Below are 22240 nucleotides of genomic sequence, written 5' to 3'. Positions count from 1 at the left end.
GTCCCCGTGTCCCTCAGGTCCGTGGTGATGTGATGCCCAACGTCCCCGTGTCCCCATGTCCCTCAGGTCCGTGGTGGCTGATGCCCAACGTCCCCACGTCCCGCCCCACGTCCCTCAGGTGCCCAGGTCCATCATGACATGATGCCCAATGTCCCCACGTCCCCGTGTCCCTCAGGTCCATCATGACATGATGCCCAACGTCCCCGCGTCCCCGTGTCCCTCAGGTCCGTGGTGGCTGACGCCCCCCATCCCCACGTCCCGCCCCACGCCCCTCAGGTGCCCAGGTCCACGGTGACGTGGCGGTAGATCTGGGTGGCCCCCTTGAAGCTGGAGGCCACCAGGAAGTGGCGGTGGCCCACGGCGAGGGGGGCGAAGGCCCGGGGCGAGGGGGCCAGCAGCTCCTGGTGGGGCTCCAGGCGCCCGCCGGGGCCCAGGCGGTAGACGCGGCTGGGCGCGTAGTCGTTGCCCAGCAGCACGTAGCGGTGGCCGGCCAGGGCCAGCGGCTGGAAGACCAGGGAGCCCCGCGCCGGCACCTGCTGCACCTCCCGGAACATGGAGCCTTCCCAGCGCATCACCTGGCCGCCGAGCAGCGTGGGAAGGGGTGGAGCAGGTCAGGAGCATCATGGGAAGGGTTGGAGGAGGTCAGGAGCATCATGGGAAGGGTTGGGGAGGTCTAGGAACATCGTGGGAAGGGGTGGAGCAGGTCAGGAGCATCATGGGAAGGGTTGGAGGAGGTCAGGAGCATCATGGGAAGGGTTGGGGAGGTCTAGGAACATCGTGGGAAAGGTTGGTGGAGGTGAAGAACGTCATGGGAAAGGTTGGAGGAGGTCAGGAGCATCATGGGAAGGGTTGGGGAGGTCACGAGCATCATGGGAAAGCATGGTGGAGGTGAAGAACATCATGGGAAGGGTTGGAGGTGGTCAGGAGCATCATGGGAAGGGTTGGGGAGGTGAGGAGCATCATGGGAAGGGTTGGTGGAGGTGAAGAACATCATGGGAAGGGTTGGAGGAGGTCAGGAGCATCATGGGAAGGGTTGGGGAGGTCTAGGAACATCGTGGGAAGGGTTGGTGGAGGTGAGGAGCATCATGGGAAAGGTTGGAGGAGGTCAGGAGCATCATGGGAAGGGTTGGGGAGGTCTAGGAACATCGTGGGAAGGGTTGGAGGAGGTCAGGAGCATCATGGGAAGGGTTGGGGAGGTCTAGGAACATCGTGGGAAGGGGTGGAGGAGGTCAGGAGCATCATGGGAAGGGTTGGTGGAGGTGAGGAGCATCATGGGAAGGGTTGGAGGAGGTCAGGAGCATCATGGGAAGGGTTAGAGGAGGTGAAGAACGTCATGGGAAGGGTTGGAGGAGGTCAGGAGCATCATGGGAAGGGTTGGAGGAGGTCAGGAGCATCATGGGAAGGTTGGTGGAGGTGAAGAACGTCATGGGAAGGGTTGGAGGAGGTCAGGAGCATCATGGGAAGGGGCGGTGAGGGCCAAGAGCATCATGGGAAGGGTTGGGGAGGTCTAGGAACATCATGGGAAGGGTTGGTGGAGGTCAGGAGCATCATGGGAAGGGTTGGGGAGGACTAGGAACATTGTGAGAAGGTTGGTGGAGGTGAGGAGCATCATGGGAAGGTTGGTGGAGGTGAAGAACGTCATGGGAAGGGTTGGAGGAGGTCAGGAGCATCATGGGAAGGGTTGGGGAGGTCTAGGAACATCATGGGAAGGGTTGGTGGGGGTGAGGAGCATCATGGGAAGCTTGGTGGAGGTGAAGAACGTCATGGGAAGGGTTGGTGAGGGCCAGGAGCATCATGGGAAGGGTTGGAGCAGGTCAGGTGCATCATGGGAAGGGTTGGCAGAGGTGAGGAGCATCATGGGAAGGGTTGGCAGGGGCTGGGCGCCCATGGGCACATGACTGACCTCAAGGACAGGGGGTGGTGATGGGACCCCATGGAGACATGACAGACCCCACGGCCCCGTGATGAACCCCACGTCCACGTGATGGACCCCCATGTTCATGTGATGAACCCCATGGCCATGTGATGGACCCCACGGCCCTGTGATGGACCCCAAGGCCATGTGATGGACCCCATGGCCACATGATGGACCCCATGGCCATGTGATGGACCCCATGTTCATGTGATGGATCCCCTGACCCCGTGATGGACCCCACAGCTCCGTGATAGACCCCATGGCCACGTGATGGACCCCACATCCCCATGATGGACCCCATGGCTCTGTGACGGACCCCCACAGCCCTATGACAGACCCCACGGCCCCATGATAGACCCCATGGCTCTGTGATGGACCCCACAGCCCCAAGATGGTCCCCACGGCCCTGTGATGGACCCCATGGCCATGTGATGGACCCCACATCCACGTGATGGACCCCACAGCCCCATGATGGACCCAATGGCCCCATGATAGACCCCATGGCCACGTGATGGACCCCACATCCCCGTGATGGACCCAACGTCCCCGTGATGGACCCCATGGCCACATGATGGACCCCACATCCCCGTGATGGAACCCCATGTTCATGTGATGGACCCCACATTCACATGATGGACCCCATGGCCAGATGATGGACCCCACGTTCACGTGATGGACCCAACAGCCCCATGATGGACCCAACAGCCCCATGATAGACCCCATGGCCACGTGATGGACCCCATGGTCATGTGATGGAACCAATGGCCCTGTAACAGACCCCCACATCCCCATGATGGACGCCATGGCCCCATGATGGACCCCATGGCCATGTGATTGACCCCATGTCCACGTGATGGACCCAACGTCCCCGTGATGGACCCCATGGCCACGTGATGGACCCCACATCCACATGGTGGACCCCATGGCCACATGATGTACCCCACGGCCACGTGATGGACCCCATGGCCACGTGATGGACCCAATGGCCCCATGATGGACCCAACAGCCCCATGATAGACCCCGTGGCCACGTGATGGACCCCACAGCCATATGATGGACCCCATGGTCATGTGATGGAACCAATGGCCCTGTAACAGACCCCCACATCCCCATGATGGACCCCATGGCCATGTGATTGACCCCATGTCCACGTGATGGACCCCATGGCCATGTGATTGACCCCATGTTCATGTGATGGACCCCACATCCCCGTGATGGACCCCACATCCACGTGATGGACCCCATGGCCCCATGATGGACCCCATGGCCATGTGATTGACCCCACGGCCCCATGATGGACCCAACAGCCCCATGATAGACCCCACGGCCACGTGACGGCCCCCACAGCCCCGCGACGTCCCCCACATCCCCGCGACGTCCCCCCCCCACCCGCCCCCCACCGCCTCACCTTGGCGTCTCCGAGGAAGCGCGAGAGGCAGAGGAAGACGTGGCCCCGCAGGCGGAAGTGCTTGGCGGCGTAGACGTCGGGCACGTGGGGGATGTCGGTGTGGGGCGCGAAGGCCTGGGCCGCCCCGCTCCACCGGTAGACCGACGGCCGCCGGGCCCCGCTGCAGACCACCAAGGCCGGGCGTCCGCCCAGCTCCAGGAACTCCAGGTGGGTGTCGCGGTGCCAGGGCCGCAGCTCCTGGTGGGGGTAGAACCCGCGGCCCCCCCAGCGGAAGAGGGTGCTGGTGCCCCCCTTGGAGCTGTCGGCCACCCCCAGGAACCAGTGGCCCCCCAGGCGGGCGCTGGCCACGGCGTGGGGCCGCCGCAGCCGCCCGGCGCCCAGCGCCTGCAGCCGCACAAAATGGCCGCCGGGGCCGCCGGCCCGGCGCCACACGGCCGAGGGGCCGCCGAGCTGGGCCACCACCAGCAGCAGGGCGCCGGCCAGCGGCAGCGGGTGGCAGGCCACCGGCGAGGACCCTGCGGGGACAAGGACGCGGGGGACGTCGGGCGTGGGGTGATGGCGAGGGCATCCATGGGGAGAAGGACATGGAGGATGTTGGATGTTGGACATGGGGTGATGGTGAGGACCCCCATGGGGACAAGGACGCGGGGGACGTTGGGTGTGGGGTGATGGTGATGACCCCCATGGGGACAAGGACGTGGGGGACGTTGGGGACAGGGTGATGGCGAGGTCCTCCATGGGGAGAAGGAGGTGGGGGACGTTGGGCGTGGGGTGATGGTGAGGACCCCCATGGGGACAAGGACGTGGGGGACGTCGGGCGTGGGGTGATGGCGAGGTCCTCCACGGGGAGAAGGACGTGGAGGATGTTGGATGTTGGGCATGGGGTGATGGTGATGATCCCCATGGGGACAAGGACGCGGGGGACGTCGGGCGTGGGGTGATGGCGAGGTCCTCCATGGGGAGAAGGAGGTGGGGGACGTTGGACATGGGGTGATGGTGATGATCCCCATGGGGACAAGGACGCGGGGGACATCGGGCGTGGGGTGATGGCGAGGGCATCCATGGGGAGAAGGACATGGAGGATGTTGGATGTTGGACATGGGGTGATGGTGATGACCCCCATGGGGACAAGGACGCGGGGGACGTCGGGCGTGGGGTGATGGCGAGGTCCTCCATGGGGAGAAGGACGTGGGGGACATTGGACATGGGGTGATGGTGATGACCCCCATGGGGACAAGGACGTGGGGGACGTCGGGCGTGGGGTGATGGCGAGGGCATCCACGGGGAGAAGGACGTGGAGGATGTTGGATGTTGGGCGTGGGGTGATGGTGATGACCCCCATGGGGACAAGGACGCGGGGGACGTCGGGCGTGGGGTGATGGCGAGGGCATCCATGGGGAGAAGGACGTGGAGGATGTTGGATGTTGGGCATGGGGTGATGGTGATGACCCCCATGGGGACAAGGACGTGGGGGACGTTGGGCGTGGGGTGATGGCGAGGTCCTCCATGGGGAGAAGGACATGGAGGATGTTGGATGTTGGGCATGGGGTGATGGTGAGGACCCCCATGGGGACAAGGACGTGGGGGACGTTGGGCATGGGGTGATGGTGAGGACCCCCATGGGGACAAGGATGTGGGGGACGTTGGGCATGGGGTGATGGCGAGGTCCTCCATGGGGACAACAACATGGAGGACGTTGGACATGGGGTGATGGTGAGGACCCCCATGGGGACAAGGACGTGGGGGACGTTGGGCATGGGGTGATGGCGAGGTCCTCCATGGGGAGAAGGAGGTGGGGGACGTTGGGCATGGGGTGATGGTGATGATCCCCATGGGGACAAGGACGTGGGGGACGTTGGGCATGGGGTGATGGTGATGACCCCCATGGGGACAAGGATGTGGGGGACATCAGGCATGGGGTGATGGTGAGGAGCCTACAAGGATGTTGGGGATGGGGTCACCGGCGAGGACCCTGCGGGGACAAGGACGCGGGGGACGTCGGGCGTGGGGTGATGGCGAGGGCATCCATGGGGAGAAGGACATGGAGGATGTTGGATGTTGGACATGGGGTGATGGTGAGGACCCCCATGGGGACAAGGACGTGGGGGACGTCGGGCGTGGGGTGATGGCGAGGGCATCCATGGGGAGAAGGAGGTGGGGGACGTTGGACATGGGGTGATGGTGATGACCCCCATGGGGACAAGGACGTGGGGGACGTTGGGGACAGGGTGATGGCGAGGTCCTCCATGGGGAGAAGGAGGTGGGGGACGTTGGGCATGGGGTGATGGTGATGATCCCCATGGGGACAAGGACGTGGGGGACGTTGGACATGGGGTGATGGTGAGGACCCCCATGGGGACAAGGACGTGGAGGACGTCGGGTGTGGGGTGATGGCGAGGGCATCCATGGGGACAACAACATGGAGGATGTTGGACATGGGGTGATGGTGAGGTCCTCCATGGGGACAAGGACGCGGGGGACGTCGGGCGTGGGGTGATGATGATGACCCCCATGGGGACAAGGACGTGGGGGACATTGGACATGGGGTGATGGTGAGGAGCCTACAAGGATGTTGGGGATGGGGTCACCGGCGAGGACCCTGCGGGGACAAGGACGTGGGGGACGTCGGGTGTGGGGTGATGGCGAGGTCCTCCATGGGGACAAGGACATGGAGGATGTTGGATGTTGGGCATGGGGTGATGGTGATGACCCCCATGGGGACAAGGACGTGGGGGACGTTGGGCATGGGGTGATGGTGAGGACCCCCATGGGGACAAGGACGTGGGGGACGTTGGGGACAGGGTGATGGTGAGGTCCCCCATGGGGACAAGGACGTGGGGGACGTCGGGTGTGGGGTGATGGCGAGGGCATCCATGGGGACAAGGACGTGGAGAACGTTGGACGTGGGGTGATGGTGATGACCCCCATGGGGACAAGGACGTGGGGGACATTGGGTGTGGGGTGATGGTGATGACCCCATGGGGACAAGGACGTGGGGGACGTTGGGGATGGCGTCACCCATCTGGTGACGGTCCCTGGGCCAGTTTTTGGGGTCCCCTTGGGGGTTTTGGAGGTCTCGATGCCATTTTGGGGTCTCCTTGGGGTTTGGGGGGTCCCGATGTCATTTTTGGGGTCTCCTTGGACGTTTTGGAGGTCTGGGTGCCATTTTGGGGGGTCTCCCTGGGGTTTTGGGTGTCCTGGTGCCATTTTGGGGTCTCCTTGGGGGTTTTGGGGGGGTCCTGATGCCATTTTTGGGGTCTCCTTGGGCGTTTTGAGGGTCTCAATGCCATTTTTTGGGTCTCCTTGGGGTTTTTGGGTGTCCTGGTGCCATTTTGGGGTCTCCTCGGGGTTTTGAGGGCTCCTGATGCCATTTTTGGGGTCTCCTGGGGTTTTTGGGGGCTCCCGATGCCATTTTTGGGGTCCCCTTGGGGTTTTTGGGTGTCCTGGTGCCATTTTTGGGGTCTCCTTGGGGTTTTTGGGTGTTCTGATGCCATTTTTGGGGTCCCCTTGGGGGTTTTGGGGGCTCCCGATGCCATTTTTGGGGTCTCCTGGGGGTTTTGGGGGTCTTGATGCCATTTTTGGGGTCTCCTCGGGGTTTTGAGGGGTCCCGATGCCATTTTGGGTGTCTCCTGGGGGTTTTGAGGGGTTCTGATGTCATTTTTGGGGTCTCCTGGGGGTTTGGGGGGCTCCTGATGCCATTTTGGGGTCTCCTTGGGGTTTTGGGTGTCCTGGTGCCATTTTTGGGGTCTCCTTGGGGTTTTTGGGTGTTCTGATGCCATTTTTTGTGTCCCCTTGGGGGTTTTGGGGGCTCCCGATGCCATTTTTGGTGTCTCCTTGGGGTTTTGAGGGGTTCTGATGTCATTTTGGGGGTCTCCTTGGGGTTTCGAGGGTCTCAATGCCATTTTTGGGGTCCTCTTGGGGTTTTGGGGTGTCCTGGTTCCATTTTTGGGGTCTCCTGGGGGTTTTGAGGGTCCTGATGCCATTTTGGGGGTCCTCTTGGGGTTTTTGGGTGTTCTGATGCCATTTTTGGGGTCCCCTTGGGGGTTTTGAGGGCTCCCGATGCCATTTTTGGGGTCTCCTGGGGGTTTGGGGGGCTCCTGATGCCATTTTTGGGGTCCTCTGGGGGTTTTGGGGTGTCCCGGTGCCATTTTTGGGGTCTCCTGGGGGTTTCGAGGGCTCCCGATGCCATTTTTGGGGTCCCCGCGCCGTTCCGGGGGTCCGCAGGGGGGTCGGGACTCACCGTTGATGATGGTGGGCGCCCGGAAGCGCCCGGCGAGCTGGTCCCACTCGAGGAGGGCGCAGGCGCCGGCGAAGGGCTGGGCCAGGGCCACCCCCGGGTGCCCCCCCAGCACGAAGGGCTCCGCCGCCAGCGAGGCGAAGGGCAGCGACTGGAAGGGCCGCAGCTCTGCGGGGCCCCCGTCAGCCCCCCCTGGACGCCTGGGCCCCCGCCCCGCCCCCCCCACCCCGCCCACCATCGCGCTGAGGGCAGAGGCCCAGGCGTCCGGGATGAGGGGACCCAGGCATCCGGGATGAGGGGGCCCAGGCGTCCGGGATGAGGGGGCCCAGGCGTCCGGGGTGGGGGGGACCTGGGTGTCCAGGTTGGAGGGACCCAGGTGTCCTGGGGGCAGAGGGGCCCAGGCGTCCGGGACAGGAGGGGCCCAGGCGTCCAGGACAAGAGGGACCCAGGCGTCTGGGACAGGGGGACCCAGGTGTCCTGGGGGCAGAGGGGCCCAGGCGTCCGGGACAGGGGGGACCCAGGTGTCCTGGGGGCAGAGGGGCCCAGGCGTCCGGGACATGGGGGACCCAGGTGTCCGGGACAGGAGGGGTCCAGGCGTCCGGGACAGGAGGGGCCCAGGCATCCAGGATGAGGGGGACCAGGCGTCCGGGACAGGGGGACCCAGGTGTCCTGGGGGCAGAGGGGCCCAGGCGTCCTGGACAGGGGGGACCGAGGCGTCCGGGACAGGGGGGACCCAGGTGTCCGGGACAAGATGGACCCAGGTGTCTGGGACAGGAGGGGCCCAGGCGTCCTGGGGACAGAGGGACCCAGGCATTTGGGACAAGAGGGGCCCAGGCGTCCGGGACAGGAGGGGCCCAGGCATCTGGGACAGGGGGGACCCAGGCGTCCGGGACGGGGGGACCCAGATATTTGGGACAAGAGGGGCCCAGGCATCCGGGACGGGGGGCCCAGGCGTCCGGGCGGGAGGGGCCCAGGCGTCCGGCGTACCGTGGGCCAGGCAGGGGAAGTCGCGGGGCTGCAGCTGGGTCAGGCGGGTGCCGTTGCGGGGGGGGGGCCCCCGGCAGGTCCCCGCCTCGGCGGTGGCAGCGGTGGTGGCCAACCAGGCCACCAACCACCGGAGGCGACAGTCGCAGCGCCAGGGGTTGCCCCGGAGGTCGCTGGGGGGCGGAGGGGGTCACCCGGGTGCCTGGGCCCCCTTGGGGCCACCCATGTCCCCCCATGTCCCTCCATGTCCCCCCATGTCCCTCCATGTCCCCCATGTCCCCCATGTCCTCCATGTCCCTCCATGTCCCTCCATGTCCCTCCATGTCCCCCCATGTCCCTCCATGTCCCCCATGTCCCCCATGTCCTCCATGTCCCCCCATGTCCCCCGTGTCCCCAATGTCCCTCCATGTCCCCCCATGTCCCCCGTGTCCCCAATGTCCCTCCATGTCCCTCCATGTCCCCCATGTCCCCCATGTCCCCCCATGTCCCTCCATGTCCCTCCATGTCCCCCATGTCCCCCATATCCCCCATGTCCCCCCATGTCCCTCCATGTCCCCCATGTCCCCCCATATCCCCCATGTCCCCCATGTCCCCCATGTCCCCCCATGTCCCTCCATGTCCCCCGTGTCCCCCATGTCCCCCCATGTCCCCCCATGTCCCTCCATGTCCCCCATGTCCCCCCATGTCCCTCCATGTCCCCCCATGTCCCCCATGTCCCCCATGTCCCCCCATGTCCCCCCATGTCCCTCCATGTCCCCATGTCCCCCATGTCCCCCCATGTCCCCCCATGTCCCTCCATGTCCCCATGTCCCCCCATGTCCCCCCGTGTCCCTCCATGTCCCCCCATGTCCCCCCATGTCCCCCATGTCCCCCATGTCCCCATGTCCCCCCATGTCCCCCCGTGTCCCTCCATGTCCCCCCATGTCCCCCCATGTCCCTCCATGTCCCCATGTCCCCCCATGTCCCCCCATGTCCCCCCATGTCCCCCATGTCCCCCATGTCCCCCATGTCCCCCCATGTCCCTCCATGTTCCCCCATGTCCCTCCATGTCCCCCATGTCCCCCCATGTCCCCCATGTCCCTCCATGTCCCCCATGTCCCCCCATATCCCCCATATCCCCCATGTCCCCCCATGTCCCTCCATGTCCCCCATGTCCCCCCATATCCCCCATGTCCCCCATGTCCCCCATGTCCCCCCATGTCCCTCCATGTCCCCCGTGTCCCCCATGTCCCCCCATGTCCCCCCATGTCCCTCCATGTCCCCCATGTCCCCCCATGTCCCTCCATGTCCCCCCATGTCCCCCATGTCCCCCATGTCCCCCCATGTCCCCCCATGTCCCTCCATGTCCCCATGTCCCCCCATGTCCCCCCATGTCCCCCCATGTCCCTCCATGTCCCCCATGTCCCCCATGTCCCCCCATGTCCCCCCATGTCCCTCCATGTCCCCATGTCCCCCATGTCCCCCCATGTCCCCCCATGTCCCTCCATGTCCCCATGTCCCCCCATGTCCCCCCGTGTCCCTCCATGTCCCCCCATGTCCCCCCATGTCCCCCATGTCCCCCATGTCCCCCCATGTCCCCCCATGTCCCTCCATGTCCCCATGTCCCCCCATGTCCCCCCATGTCCCCCATGTCCCCCATGTCCCTCCATGTCCCTCCATGTCCCCCATGTCCCCCCATGTCCCCCATGTCCCCCATGTCCCTCCATGTCCCTCCATGTCCCTCCATGTCCCCATGTCCCCCCATGTCCCCATGTCCCCCATGTCCCCCCATGTCTCTCCATGTCCCCCCATGTCCCCCATGTCCCCCATGTCCCTCCATGTCCCTCCATGTCCCCCATGTCCCCCCATGTCCCCCATGTCCCCCCATGTCTCTCCATGTCCCCCCATGTCCCCCATGTCCCCCCATGTCCCTCCATGTCCCCCATGTCCCCCCATGTCCCCCATGTCCCCCATGTCCCTCCATGTCCCCCCATGTCCCCCATGTCCCCCATGTCCCTCCATGTCCCCCATGTCCCCCATGTCCCCCATGTCCCTCCATGTCCCCCATGTCCCCCATGTCCCCCATGTCCCTCCATGTCCCTCCATGTCCCCCATGTCCCCCATGTCCCCCATGTCCCCCATGTCCCTCCATGTCCCTCCATGTCCCCCATGTCCCCCCATGTCCCCCATGTCCCCCATGTCCCCCCATGTCCCCCATGTCCCTCCATGTCCCCCATGTCCCCCATGTCCCTCCATGTCCCTCCATGTCCCCCATGTCCCCCATGTCCCTCCATGTCCCTCCATGTCCCCCATGTCCCCCATGTCCCCCCATGTCCCCCATGTCCCCCATGTCCCTCCATGTCCCTCCATGTCCCCCCATGTCCCCCATGTCCCCCATGTCCCTCCATGTCCCTCCATGTCCCCCATGTCCCCCCATGTCCCCCATGTCCCTCCATGTCTCTCCATGTCCCCCCATGTCCCCCATGTCCCCCATGTCCCCCCATGTCCCCCATGTCCCCCATGTCCCTCCATGTCCCTCCATGTCCCCCATGTCCCCCATGTCCCCCCATGTCCCTCCATGTCCCCCCATGTCCCCCATGTCCCCCATGTCCCTCCATGTCCCCCATGTCCCCCATGTCCCCCCATGTCCCCCATGTCCCCCATGTCCCTCCATGTCCCTCCATGTCCCTCCATGTCCCCCCATGTCCCTCCATGTCCCCCCATGTCCCCCATGTCCCCCCATGTCCCCCCATGTCCCTCCATGTCCCCCATGTCCCCCATGTCCCCCATGTCCCTCCATGTCCCCCATGTCCCCCATGTCCCCCCATGTCCCCCATGTCCCCCATGTCCCCCCATGTCCCTCCATGTCCCCCCATGTCCCCCATGTCCCCCATGTCCCCCATGTCCCCCATGTCCCCCATGTCCCTCCATGTCCCTCCATGTCCCTCCATGTCCCCCCATGTCCCTCCATGTCCCCCATGTCCCCCCATGTCCCTCCATGTCCCCCCATGTCCCCCATGTCCCCCCATGTCCCCCATGTCCCCCATGTCCCCCCATGTCCCTCCATGTCCCCCATGTCCCCCATGTCCCCCATGTCCCTCCATGTCCCCCATGTCCCCCATGTCCCCCCATGTCCCCCATGTCCCCCATGTCCCCCCATGTCCCTCCATGTCCCCCCATGTCCCCCATGTCCCCCATGTCCCCCCATGTCCCCCCATGTCCCTCCATGTCCCCATGTCCCCCCATGTCCCCCCGTGTCCCTCCATGTCCCCCCATGTCCCCCCATGTCCCCCATGTCCCCCCATGTCCCCCCATGTCCCTCCATGTCCCCATGTCCCCCCATGTCCCCCCGTGTCCCTCCATGTCCCCCCATGTCCCCCCATGTCCCCCATGTCCCCCCATGTCCCCCCATGTCCCCCCATGTCTCTCCATGTCCCCCCATGTCCCTCCATGTCCCCCATGTCCCCCCATGTCCCCCATGTCCCCCATGTCCCTCCATGTCCCTCCATGTCCCCCCATGTCCCCCATGTCCCCCATGTCCCTCCATGTCCCTCCATGTCCCCCATGTCCCTCCATGTCCCCCATGTCCCCCCATGTCCCTCCATGTCCCCCCATGTCCCCCATGTCCCCCCATGTCCCCCATGTCCCCCCATGTCTCTCCATGTCCCTCCATGTCCCCCATGTCCCCCCATGTCCCCCATGTCCCCCATGTCCCTCCATGTCCCCCATGTCCCCCATGTCCCTCCATGTCCCTCCATGTCCCCCCATGTCCCCCATGTCCCCCATGTCCCTCCATGTCCCTCCATGTCCCCCATGTCCCCCCATGTCCCCCATGTCCCCCATGTCCCTCCATGTCCCTCCATGTCCCCCATGTCCCCCCATGTCCCCCATGTCCCCCCATGTCTCTCCATGTCCCCCCATGTCCCCCATGTCCCCCATGTCCCCCCATGTCCCCCATGTCCCCCATGTCCCTCCATGTCCCCCATGTCCCCCCATGTCCCTCCATGTCCCCCCATGTCCCCCATGTCCCCCATGTCCCTCCATGTCCCCCATGTCCCCCATGTCCCCCCATGTCCCCCATGTCCCCCATGTCCCTCCATGTCCCTCCATGTCCCCCCATGTCCCTCCATGTCCCCCATGTCCCCCCATGTCCCCCATGTCCCCCCATGTCCCTCCATGTCCCCCATGTCCCTCCATGTCCCCCATGTCCCCCATGTCCCCCCATGTCCCCCATGTCCCCCATGTCCCTCCATGTCCCTCCATGTCCCTCCATGTCCCCCCATGTCCCTCCATGTCCCCCATGTCCCCCCATGTCCCCCATGTCCCCCATGTCCCTCCATGTCCCTCCATGTCCCCCATGTCCCCCATGTCCCCCCATGTCCCCCATGTCCCCCATGTCCCCCCATGTCCCTCCATGTCCCCCCATGTCCCCCATGTCCCCCATGTCCCCCCATGTCCCCCATGTCCCCCATGTCCCCCCATGTCCCCCATGTCCCCCATGTCCCTCCATGTCCCTCCATGTCCCTCCATGTCCCCCCATGTCCCTCCATGTCCCCCATGTCCCCCCATGTCCCCCCATGTCCCCCATGTCCCCCCATGTCCCTCCATGTCCCCCCATGTCCCCCATGTCCCCCATGTCCCCCCATGTCCCCCCATGTCCCTCCATGTCCCCATGTCCCCCCATGTCCCCCCATGTCTCTCCATGTCCCCCCATGTCCCTCCATGTCCCCCATGTCCCCCCATGTCCCCCATGTCCCCCATGTCCCTCCATGTCCCCCATGTCCCCCATGTCCCTCCATGTCCCTCCATGTCCCCCCATGTCCCCCATGTCCCCCATGTCCCTCCATGTCCCTCCATGTCCCCCATGTCCCCCCATGTCCCCCGTGTCCCCAATGTCCCCTCACAGGTGCGTCAGGGTCTCCAGCCCCTTGAACAGGTCCTTGGGCAGCGTCTCCAGCCCGTTGTTGGCCAGGCTCCTGCGGGGACACGGGGACCCTTGGGGACACCGGGGGGGTGGCAGGGGACACGGGGACCCTTGGGGACACCGGGGGGGGCAGGTGACTTAGGGACACATCCCGGGATGGGGACAGGGGCCACCCTGGGGATGGGGACAGGGGAGGGGACAAGAGCCACCCCAGGGACAGTGACACCCCAGGGATGGGGACGCGGGGAGGGGACACCTTGGGGACAGGGGCCACCTCAGGGATGGGGACATGGGGAGGGGACGGGGACAGATGGAAACCCCCCCCCCCCGGGGGACACCTTGGGGACACCTTGGGGACATGGGGACACCTCAGGGACAGGGACATGGGGAGGGGACACCTTGGGGACACCCCGGGGATGGGGGGGGCACGAGGAGGGGATGGGGACACCCTGGGGACATGGGACACCTTGGGGACACGGTGACGTCCCCGGGACATGGGGAGGGGACGGGGACCAGGGACACCCTTGAGGACCCTTGGGGACCTTTGGGAGCCCTTGGGGACCTTTGAGGACCCCTTGGGGTCCCTTGGGGGCACCTTGGGGACACATTGGGGACACGTTGGAGACCCTTAGGGACCTTTGGAGACCCTTGGGGGCAACTTGGAGACCCTTGGGGACCTTTGAGGCCCTTTGAGGACACCTTGGGGACCCTTGGGGACCTCTGGGAACCCTTGGGCACACGTTGGGGACCCTTGGGGACATCTTGGGGAGCTTTGAGGACATCTTAGAGACCCTTAGGGACACCTTGGGGACACCTTCAGGACCTTTGGGGACCCTTGGGGACCTCTGGGAACCCTTGGGGACCCCTTGGAGACTCTTGGGGGCACCTTGGAGACCTTTGGGGACCTTGAGGAGCTTTGGGGACCCTTGGGGACACCTTGGGGACATGTTAGGGACCTTTGGGGACACATTGGGGACCTTTGGGGGCACCTTGGGGACCTTGGGGAGCTTTGGGGACCCTTGGGGACACCTTGGGGACATGTTAGGGACCTTTGGGGACACATTGGGGACCCTTGGGGGCACCTTGGAGACCCTTGGGGACCTTTGAGGACCCTTGGGGACCCTTGGGGACACCTTGGGGACACAAGGACCCTTGGGGACCTTGGGGAGCTTTGGGGACCCTCGGGGACCCTTGGGGACACCTTGGGGACACGGGGACCCTTGGGGACCTTGGGGAGCTTTGGGGACCCTCAGGGACCCTTGGGGACCCTTGGGGACACCTTGGAGACCCTTGGGGACCCTTGAGGACCCTTGGGGACATGTTGGGGACCCTTGGGGACACCTTGGGGACCCTTGAGGACACCTTTGGGGACCCTTGAGGACACCTTTGAGGACCTTGGGGAGCTTTGAGGACCCTTGGGGACCCTCGGGGACCCTTGGGGACGTGTTGGGGACATGTTGGGGACACGTTGGGGACAGTTGGGGACACGCACAGGTAGAGCAGCCCCCGCAGCCCCCGCAGCGCCGCCGGCGCGATGGCCCCGACCTCGTTGTCCTCGATGAAGCTGGGGACGCCGGGGCCACTGTCACCGTCACCCCCGGGCCACCACCGTCGCCGGCTCTCCGGTGTCCCCTGGTGTCCCCATCGTCGTCCCCCCCCCCAGGGTCACCAGGTCCCTCCCAGTTCCTCCCAGTCCCTCCCAGTGCCACCACGGTCCCCCCAGGGCCACCAGGGTCCCCCCAGTGCCACCACGGTCCTCCCAGTCCTTCCCAGTTCCTCCCAGTCCCTCCCAGTGCCACCACGGTCCCCCCCAGGGCCACCAGGGACCTCCCAGTTCCTCCCAGTCCCTCCCAGTGCCACCACGGTCCCCCCAGGGCCACCAGGGTCCCCCCAGTGCCACCACGGTCCTCCCAGTCCTTCCCAGTTCCTCCCAGTCCCTCCCAGTGCCACCACGGTCCTCCCAGTCCTTCCCAGTGCCACCAGGGTCCTCCCAGTTCCTCCCAGTTCCTCCCAGTGCCACCACAGTCCCACCAGGGCCACCAGGGACCTCCCAGTGCCTCCCAGTTCCTCCCAGTGCCACCACGGTTCCACCAGGGCCACCAGGGCCCTCCCAGTCCCTCCCAGTGCCCTCAGGGCCACCAGGGCCCTCCCAGTTCCTCCCAGTCCCTCCCAGTGCCACCAGGGTCCCCCCAGTGCCACCACGGTCCTCCCAGTCCTTCCCAGTTCCTCCCAGTCCCTCCCAGTGCCACCACGGTCCCCCCCAGGGCCACCAGGGACCTCCCAGTTCCTCCCAGTCCCTCCCAGTGCCACCACGGTCCCCCCAGGGCCACCAGGGTCCCCCCAGTGCCACCACGGTCCTCCCAGTCCTTCCCAGTTCCTCCCAGTCCCTCCCAGTGCCACCACGGTCCCCCCCAGAGCCACCAGGGATGTCCCAGTTCCTCCCAGTCCCTCCCAGTGTTCCCAGTGCTCCCAGTCCCTCCTAGACCCTCACAGCCTTTCCCAGTGCTCCCCAGTTCCTCCCAGTGCTCCCAGTCCCCCAGCTCACAGGTGCTCCAGCCCCCCCCAGTCCCCCCCAGTCCCTCCCAGTGCTCCCAGTTCCCCAGCTCACAGGTGCTCCAGTCCCTCCCAGTCCCCCCCAGTCCCCCCCAGTGCTCCCAGTCCCCCAGCTCACAGGTGCTCCAGTCCCCCCCCAAGTCCCCCCCAGTGCCTCCCAGTGCCTCCCAGTGCTCCCAGTCCCCCAGCTCACAGGTGCTCCAGCCCCCCCAGTGCCTCCCAGTCCCCCCCAGTGCCTCCCAGTCCCCCCCAGTTCCTCCCAGTCCCCCCCAATCCCCCCAGTCCCCCCAGCTCACAGGTGCTCCAGTCCCTCCCAGTCCCCCCAGTGCTCCCAGTTGCCCAGCTCACAGGTGCTCCAGCCCCCCCCAGTTCCTCCCAGTCCCTCCCAGTGCTCCCAGTTGCCCAGCTCACAGGTGCTCCAGTCCCTCCCAGTCCCTCCCAGTCCCTCCCAGTGCTCCCAGTTGCCCAGCTCACAGGTGCTCCAGTCCCTCCCAGTCCCTCCCAGTCCCTCCCAGTGCTCCCAGTTGCCCAGCTCACAGGTGCTCCAGTCCCTCCCAGTCCCTCCCAGTCCCTCCCAGTGCTCCCAGTTGCCCAGCTCACAGGTGCTCCAGTCCCTCCCAGTCCCTCCCAGTCCCTCCCAGTGCTCCCAGTTGCCCAGCTCACAGGTGCTCCAGTCCCTCCCAGTCCCTCCCAGTCCCTCCCAGTGCTCCCAGTTCCCCAGCTCACAGGTGCTCCAGTCCCTCCCAGTCCCTCCCAGTCCCTCCCAGTGCTCCCAGTTCCCCAGCTCACAGGTGCTCCAGTCCCTCCCAGTCCCTCCCAGTCCCTCCCAGTGCTCCCAGTTCCCCAGCTCACAGGTGCTCCAGTCCCTCCCAGTCCCTCCCAGTCCCTCCCAGTGCTCCCAGTTGCCCAGCTCACAGGTGCTCCAGTCCCTCCCAGTCCCTCCCAGTCCCTCCCAGTGCTCCCAGTTCCCCAGCTCACAGGTGCTCCAGTCCCTCCCAGTCCCTCCCAGTCCCTCCCAGTGCTCCCAGTTCCCCAGCTCACAGGTGCTCCAGTCCCTCCCAGTCCCTCCCAGTCCCTCCCAGTGCTCCCAGTTCCCCAGCTCACAGGTGCTCCAGTCCCTCCCAGTCCCTCCCAGTCCCTCCCAGTGCTCCCAGTTGCCCAGCTCACAGGTGCTCCAGTCCCTCCCAGTCCCTCCCAGTCCCTCCCAGTGCTCCCAGTTCCCCAGCTCACAGGTGCTCCAGTCCCTCCCAGTCCCTCCCAGTCCCTCCCAGTGCTCCCAGTTGCCCAGCTCACAGGTGCTCCAGTCCCTCCCAGTCCCTCCCAGTCCCTCCCAGTGCTCCCAGTTGCCCAGCTCACAGGTGCTCCAGTCCCTCCCAGTCCCTCCCAGTCCCTCCCAGTGCTCCCAGTTGCCCAGCTCACAGGTGCTCCAGTCCCTCCCAGTCCCTCCCAGTCCCTCCCAGTGCTCCCAGTTCCCCAGCTCACAGGTGCTCCAGTCCCTCCCAGTCCCTCCCAGTCCCTCCCAGTGCTCCCAGTTCCCCAGCTCACAGGTGCTCCAGTCCCTCCCAGTCCCTCCCAGTCCCTCCCAGTGCTCCCAGTTCCCCAGCTCACAGGTGCTCCAGTCCCTCCCAGTCCCTCCCAGTCCCTCCCAGTGCTCCCAGTTGCCCAGCTCACAGGTGCTCCAGCAGCGCCAGCCCGGCGAAGGCCCCGTCCCCGATGGTCCCCAGGCGCCCGGCGGTGACCAACCTGCGGGGACCCGCCGCTGCCACCCGCCCCGGGGACACTGGGGGGACAGCGGGGACACTGGGGGGGTGGGGACACCCTGGGGACAGGTTGGGGACACCCTGAGGATGGGTTGGGGACAGCTTGGGGCCACCCTGGGGTTGGGGACACCTTGGGGACACCCTGGGGACAGGTTGGTGACACCCTGAGGATGGGTTGGGGACACCCTGGGGCCACCTTGGGGACACCTCAGGGCTGGGGACAGGTTGGGGACAGGTTGGGGCCACCCTGGGGTTGATTTGGGGCCACCCTAGAGCCACCCCAGGGTTGGGGACACCCTGGGGACACCCTCAGGTTGGGGACACCTTGGGGACACCCTGGGGACAGGTTGGTGACACCCTGGGGATGGGTTGGGGACACTCTGGGGGTGGGGAGAGGTTGGGGACACCCCGGGGTTGGGGACACCCTGGGGTTGGGGACAGGTTGGGGATGGGTTGGGGACACTCTGGGGGTGGGGAGAGGTTGGGGACACCCCGGGGTTGGGGACACCCTGGGGTTGGGGACAGGTTGGGGATGGGTTGGGGACACCCCGGGGACACCTTGGGGACAGGTTGGGGACCCCTTGGGGCCACTCTGGGGTTAGGGACAGGTTGGGGACAGGTTGGGGACACCCCGGGGACCCCTTGGGGACACCCCAGGGTTGGGGACAGTTTGGGGACACCCTGGGGACAGGCTGGGGACAGGGTGGGGATGGGTTGGGGACAGGTTCAGGACACCTTGGGGACATGTTGGGGGCAGTTTGGGGCCACCTCGGGGTTGGGGACAGGTTGGGGACACCTTGGGGACAGTTTGGGGATGGGTTGGGGCCACCCCAGGGTTGGGGACACCCTGGGGACAGTTTGGGGATGGGTTGGGGACATCTTGGGGACAGGCTGGGGACAGGTTGGGGCCACTCCGGGGTTAGGGACAGGTTGGGGACACCCTGGGGACACATTGGGGACAGGCTGGGGACAGTTTGGGGACAACCTGGGGTTGGGGACAGGTTGGGGACACCTTGGGGACAGGTTGGGGCCACCCTGGGGTTGGGGACACCCTGGGGACAGGTTGGGGACACCTTGGGGACACCTTGGGGACACCCCGGGGTTGGGGACACCACAGGGTTGGGGGCACCCTGGGGACAGGTTGGGGACAGGTTGAGGATGGGTTGGGGACACCCTGGGGACACCTTGGGGACACCCGGGGGTTGGGGACACCCTGGGGATGGGTTGGGGACAGGTTGGGGACACCTTGGGGACACCCGGGGGTTGGGGACACCCCAGGGTTGGGGACAGGTTGGGGATGGGTTGGGGACACCTTGGGGACACCTGGGGGTTGTGGACACCCTGGGGACAGGTTGGGGACACCTTGGGGACAGGCTGGGGACAGGTTGGGGCCACTCCGGGGTTAGGGACAGGTTGGGGACACCCTGGGGACACATTGGGGACAGGTTGGGGACAGGCTGGGGACAGTTTGGGGACACCCTGGGGTTGGGGACAGGTTGGGGACACCTTGGGGACACCCTGGGGACAGGTTGGGGACAGTTTGGGGACAACCTGGGGTTGGGGACAGGTTGGGGACACCCTGGGGACAGGTTGGGGACAGGTTGGGGACGGGTTGGGGACATGGGGACGCCGGGGCCCCTACAGGAGCTGCAGGGCCGGGGTGTCGCGGAAGCTGCCCTCGGGCAGGACGTCGAGCTGCCACCGCACCAGCGACCTGGGGACACGGGGACACTGCTGGGGACAGGGCTGGGGACACCGCTGGGGACAGGGCTGGGGACGCAGGGACAGCGCTGGGGACACAGGGACAGGGCTGGGGACAGGGCTGGGGACAGGGCTGGGGACATGGGGACACCGCTGGGGACATTGGGACATCGCTGGGGACGCGGGGACATGGGGACAGCGCCGGGGACAAGGGGACATGGGGACACTGCTGGGGACGTGGGGACATGGGGACACCTCTGGGGACATGGGGACACCGCTGGGGACACGGGGACACTGTTGGGGACACCACTAGGGACATGGCCAGGGACATGAGGACACGGGGACACCGCTGGGGACAGGGCTGGGGACACAGGGACATGGCTGGGGACCGGGGGGGACACGGGGGGGACACAGGGGACATGGGGGGACACGGAGGGACCCGGCTGGGGACAGAGCCCAGCTCAGGGGGGTCCTTTAAGGCCCCAAGGGGGGGGCGTGGTCCCGCGTAGGGGGGCGTGGCCTCGAGGGGGAGGGGGCGTAGTCGGGTCAAGGGGGCGTGGCCACACGGGGGAGGGGGCGTGGCCTCGGGGAGGGGGCGTGGCCTCGCGGGGGAGGGGGCGTGGTCGGGCCAAGGGGGCGTGGACTCGCGGGGGGAGGGGGCGTGGCCTCGGGGAGGGGGCGTGGCCTCGCGGGAGGAGGGGACATGGTTGGGTGGAGGGGGCGTGGCCTCGCGGGGAGGGGGCGTGGCCTCGCGGGGAGGGGGCGTGGCCTCGCGGGGGGGGCGTAGTCGGGCGAAGGGGGCGTGGCCTCGAGGGGGAGGGGGCGTGGCCTCGCGGAGGGGCGTGGTCGGGCGAAGGGGGCGTGGTCCCGCGGAGGGGGGCGTGGCCTCGCGGAGGGGGGCGTGGCCTCGAGGGGGAGGGGGCGTAGTCGGGTCAAGGGGGCGCGGCCACACGGGGGGGAGGGGCGTGGCCTCGGGGAGGGGGCGTGGCCTCGCGGGGGAGGGGGCGTGGCCTCGCGGGCGAAGGGGGCGTGGCCTCGCGGGGGAGGGGGCGTGGCCTCGCGGAGGGGGGCGTGGCCGGGCACTCACAGGGCGGCGAGCCGCGGCGGCAGCCCCCGGGGCAGCCCCGCCCCCCCGCGGCACAGCGCCTGCTCCCGCGCGCATGCGCAGCCGCCGGGGCAGCCCCGCCCCCGCCCCGCCGGCCACGCCCCCGGCCACGCCCCCTGCACCGCCCCCGCCCCGCCCTCCTGCAGCAGCGCCCGCCGCCGCCACGCCCCCTCCCGCCCAGGCCACGCCCCCTCCCGCCCAGGCCACGCCCCCGCCGCCCCCGCCGCCCCCAGCAGCAGCAGCAGCAGCGGCGGCGGCAACGGGGGGGGCGGGGCCCGGCGTCGCCCCGCCCCCCGCCCCGCCTCGCCCCGCCCCCACATTCCCCCCCCCAACCTGCTCTTACCCCCCCCCGGTTTTACCCCCCCCTTTTTGCCCCCCCCTCGGTTTTGCCCCGCCCCTTTTTGCCCCCCCTCGGTTTTGCCCCGCCCCTTTTTGCCCCCCCCCGGTTTTGCCCCCCCCCCGGTTTTGCCCCCCCCGGTTTTGCCCCCCCCCTTTTTTGCCCCCCCCTTTTAACCCCCCCGGTTTTGCCCCCCCCTTTTTCCCCCCCCGATTTTGCCCCCTCCTTTTTTGCCCCCCCCTTTTTGCCCCCCCGGTTTTGCCCCCTCCTTTTTGCCCCCCTCGATTTTGCCCCCGCTTTTGCCCCCCCCTTTTACTCCCCCGGTTTTGCCCCCCCCTTTTTGCCCCCCCCTTTTTGCCCCCCCGGTTTCTGCCCCCCCCTCGGTTTCTGCCCCCCCCCGGCGGGATTTGCCCCCCCCCCCGCCCCGGTTTTGCCCCCGGCGGCGGCTGCGGAGCTCCCGGTCGCGGCTCCTGCGGGTGGCGGCGGCGGCGGCCCCGGACGCCTGGGCCCCTCCCGGACGCCTGGGCCCCTCCTCCTCTCCCCCCCCCACCTCCTCCTCGCACCCGGACGCCTGGGCCCCTCCTACCTCCACCCCCCTCACTCACCCCGGATGCCTGGGCCCCTTCTGGGTCCCCCCGGACGCCTGGGCCCCCCCGGATGCCTGGGCCCCTTGTGGGTCCCCCCGGACGCCTGGGCCCCTTCTAGGTCTCCCCGGACGCCTGGGCCCCCCCGGACGCCTGGGCCCCTTCTGGGTCCCCCCCGGATGCCTGGGCCCCTTGTGGGTCCCCCCGGATGCCTGGGCCCCTTCTAGGTCTCCCCGGACGCCTGGGCCCCCCCGGACGCCTGGGCCCCTTCTGGGTCCCCCCCGGACGCCTGGGCCCCTCGTGGGTACCCCCCCAGATGCCTGGGCCCCCCCCGGACGCCTGGGCCCCTTCTGGGTCCCTCCCGGACGCCTGGGCCCCTTCTAGGTCTCCCCGGACGCCTGGGCCCCTTGTGGGTCCCCCCCGGACGCCTGGGCCCCCCCGGACGCCTGGGCCCCTTCTGGGTCTCCCCTGGACGCCTGGGCCCCCCCCAGGATGCCTGGGCCCCTTCTGGGTCCCTCCCGGATGCCTGGGCCCCCCCCGGACGCCTGGGCCCCTCATGGGTCCCCCCGGACGCCTGGGCCCCCCCCGGATGCTGGGTGCCCCCGGGGTGGGGGCGGGGCCATCCCGGATGCCTGGGCCCCCCCTTCCCCTCCCCACCCCCGCCGGACGCCTGGGCCCCCGGGGGCGGACAAAGGCGCCGCTGTTGCCGCCTGGCCGGAGGCCGGAGGAGCACAGAGAGGCCTTGTGTGGGGA

At 67.3% G+C, this 22240-nt stretch overlaps 1 protein-coding gene across 1 annotated transcript; it reads right to left on the bottom strand.

The window, feature by feature from the left end:
- On the bottom strand, positions 1–19632 carry LOC135326136 (leucine-rich repeat LGI family member 4-like). The gene is made up of 8 exons (XM_064503985.1): positions 19403–19632; positions 17672–17743; positions 14940–15011; positions 13428–13499; positions 8548–8717; positions 7564–7728; positions 3324–3838; positions 1–575 (listed from the first exon to the last, which is right to left on the bottom strand). Exons 1-8 carry the CDS (start codon positions 19630–19632, stop codon positions 273–275), a joined length of 1599 nt encoding a protein of 532 aa, XP_064360055.1. The 3' UTR covers positions 1–272.
- Positions 19633–22240: the final 2608 nt, after the last annotated feature.

The sequence above is a fragment of the Dromaius novaehollandiae genome, unplaced genomic scaffold (assembly GCF_036370855.1).
Source record: "Dromaius novaehollandiae isolate bDroNov1 unplaced genomic scaffold, bDroNov1.hap1 HAP1_SCAFFOLD_209, whole genome shotgun sequence".
In the NCBI taxonomy this organism is placed as follows: Eukaryota; Metazoa; Chordata; class Aves; order Casuariiformes; family Dromaiidae; genus Dromaius; species Dromaius novaehollandiae.
Note: the sequence above shows the minus strand (reverse complement) of the source record. Positions and strands in the feature narration are given on the sequence as shown.

Excerpts from the sequence above, each read along its gene's own strand:
- LOC135326136 (XM_064503985.1), bottom strand. The coding sequence starts at position 19,632 with ATGTCCCAATGTCCCCAGCGGTGTCCCCATGTCCCCAGCCCTGTCCCC. Across the intron at positions 17,744-19,402 it reads ACCCCGGCCCTGCAGCTCCT|GTTGGTCACCGCCGGGCGCC; the intron begins GTAGGGGCCCCG and ends GGGTCCCCGCAG. Across the intron at positions 13,500-14,939 it reads CTGCGGGGGCTGCTCTACCT|GAGCCTGGCCAACAACGGGC; the intron begins GTGCGTGTCCCC and ends GTGTCCCCGCAG.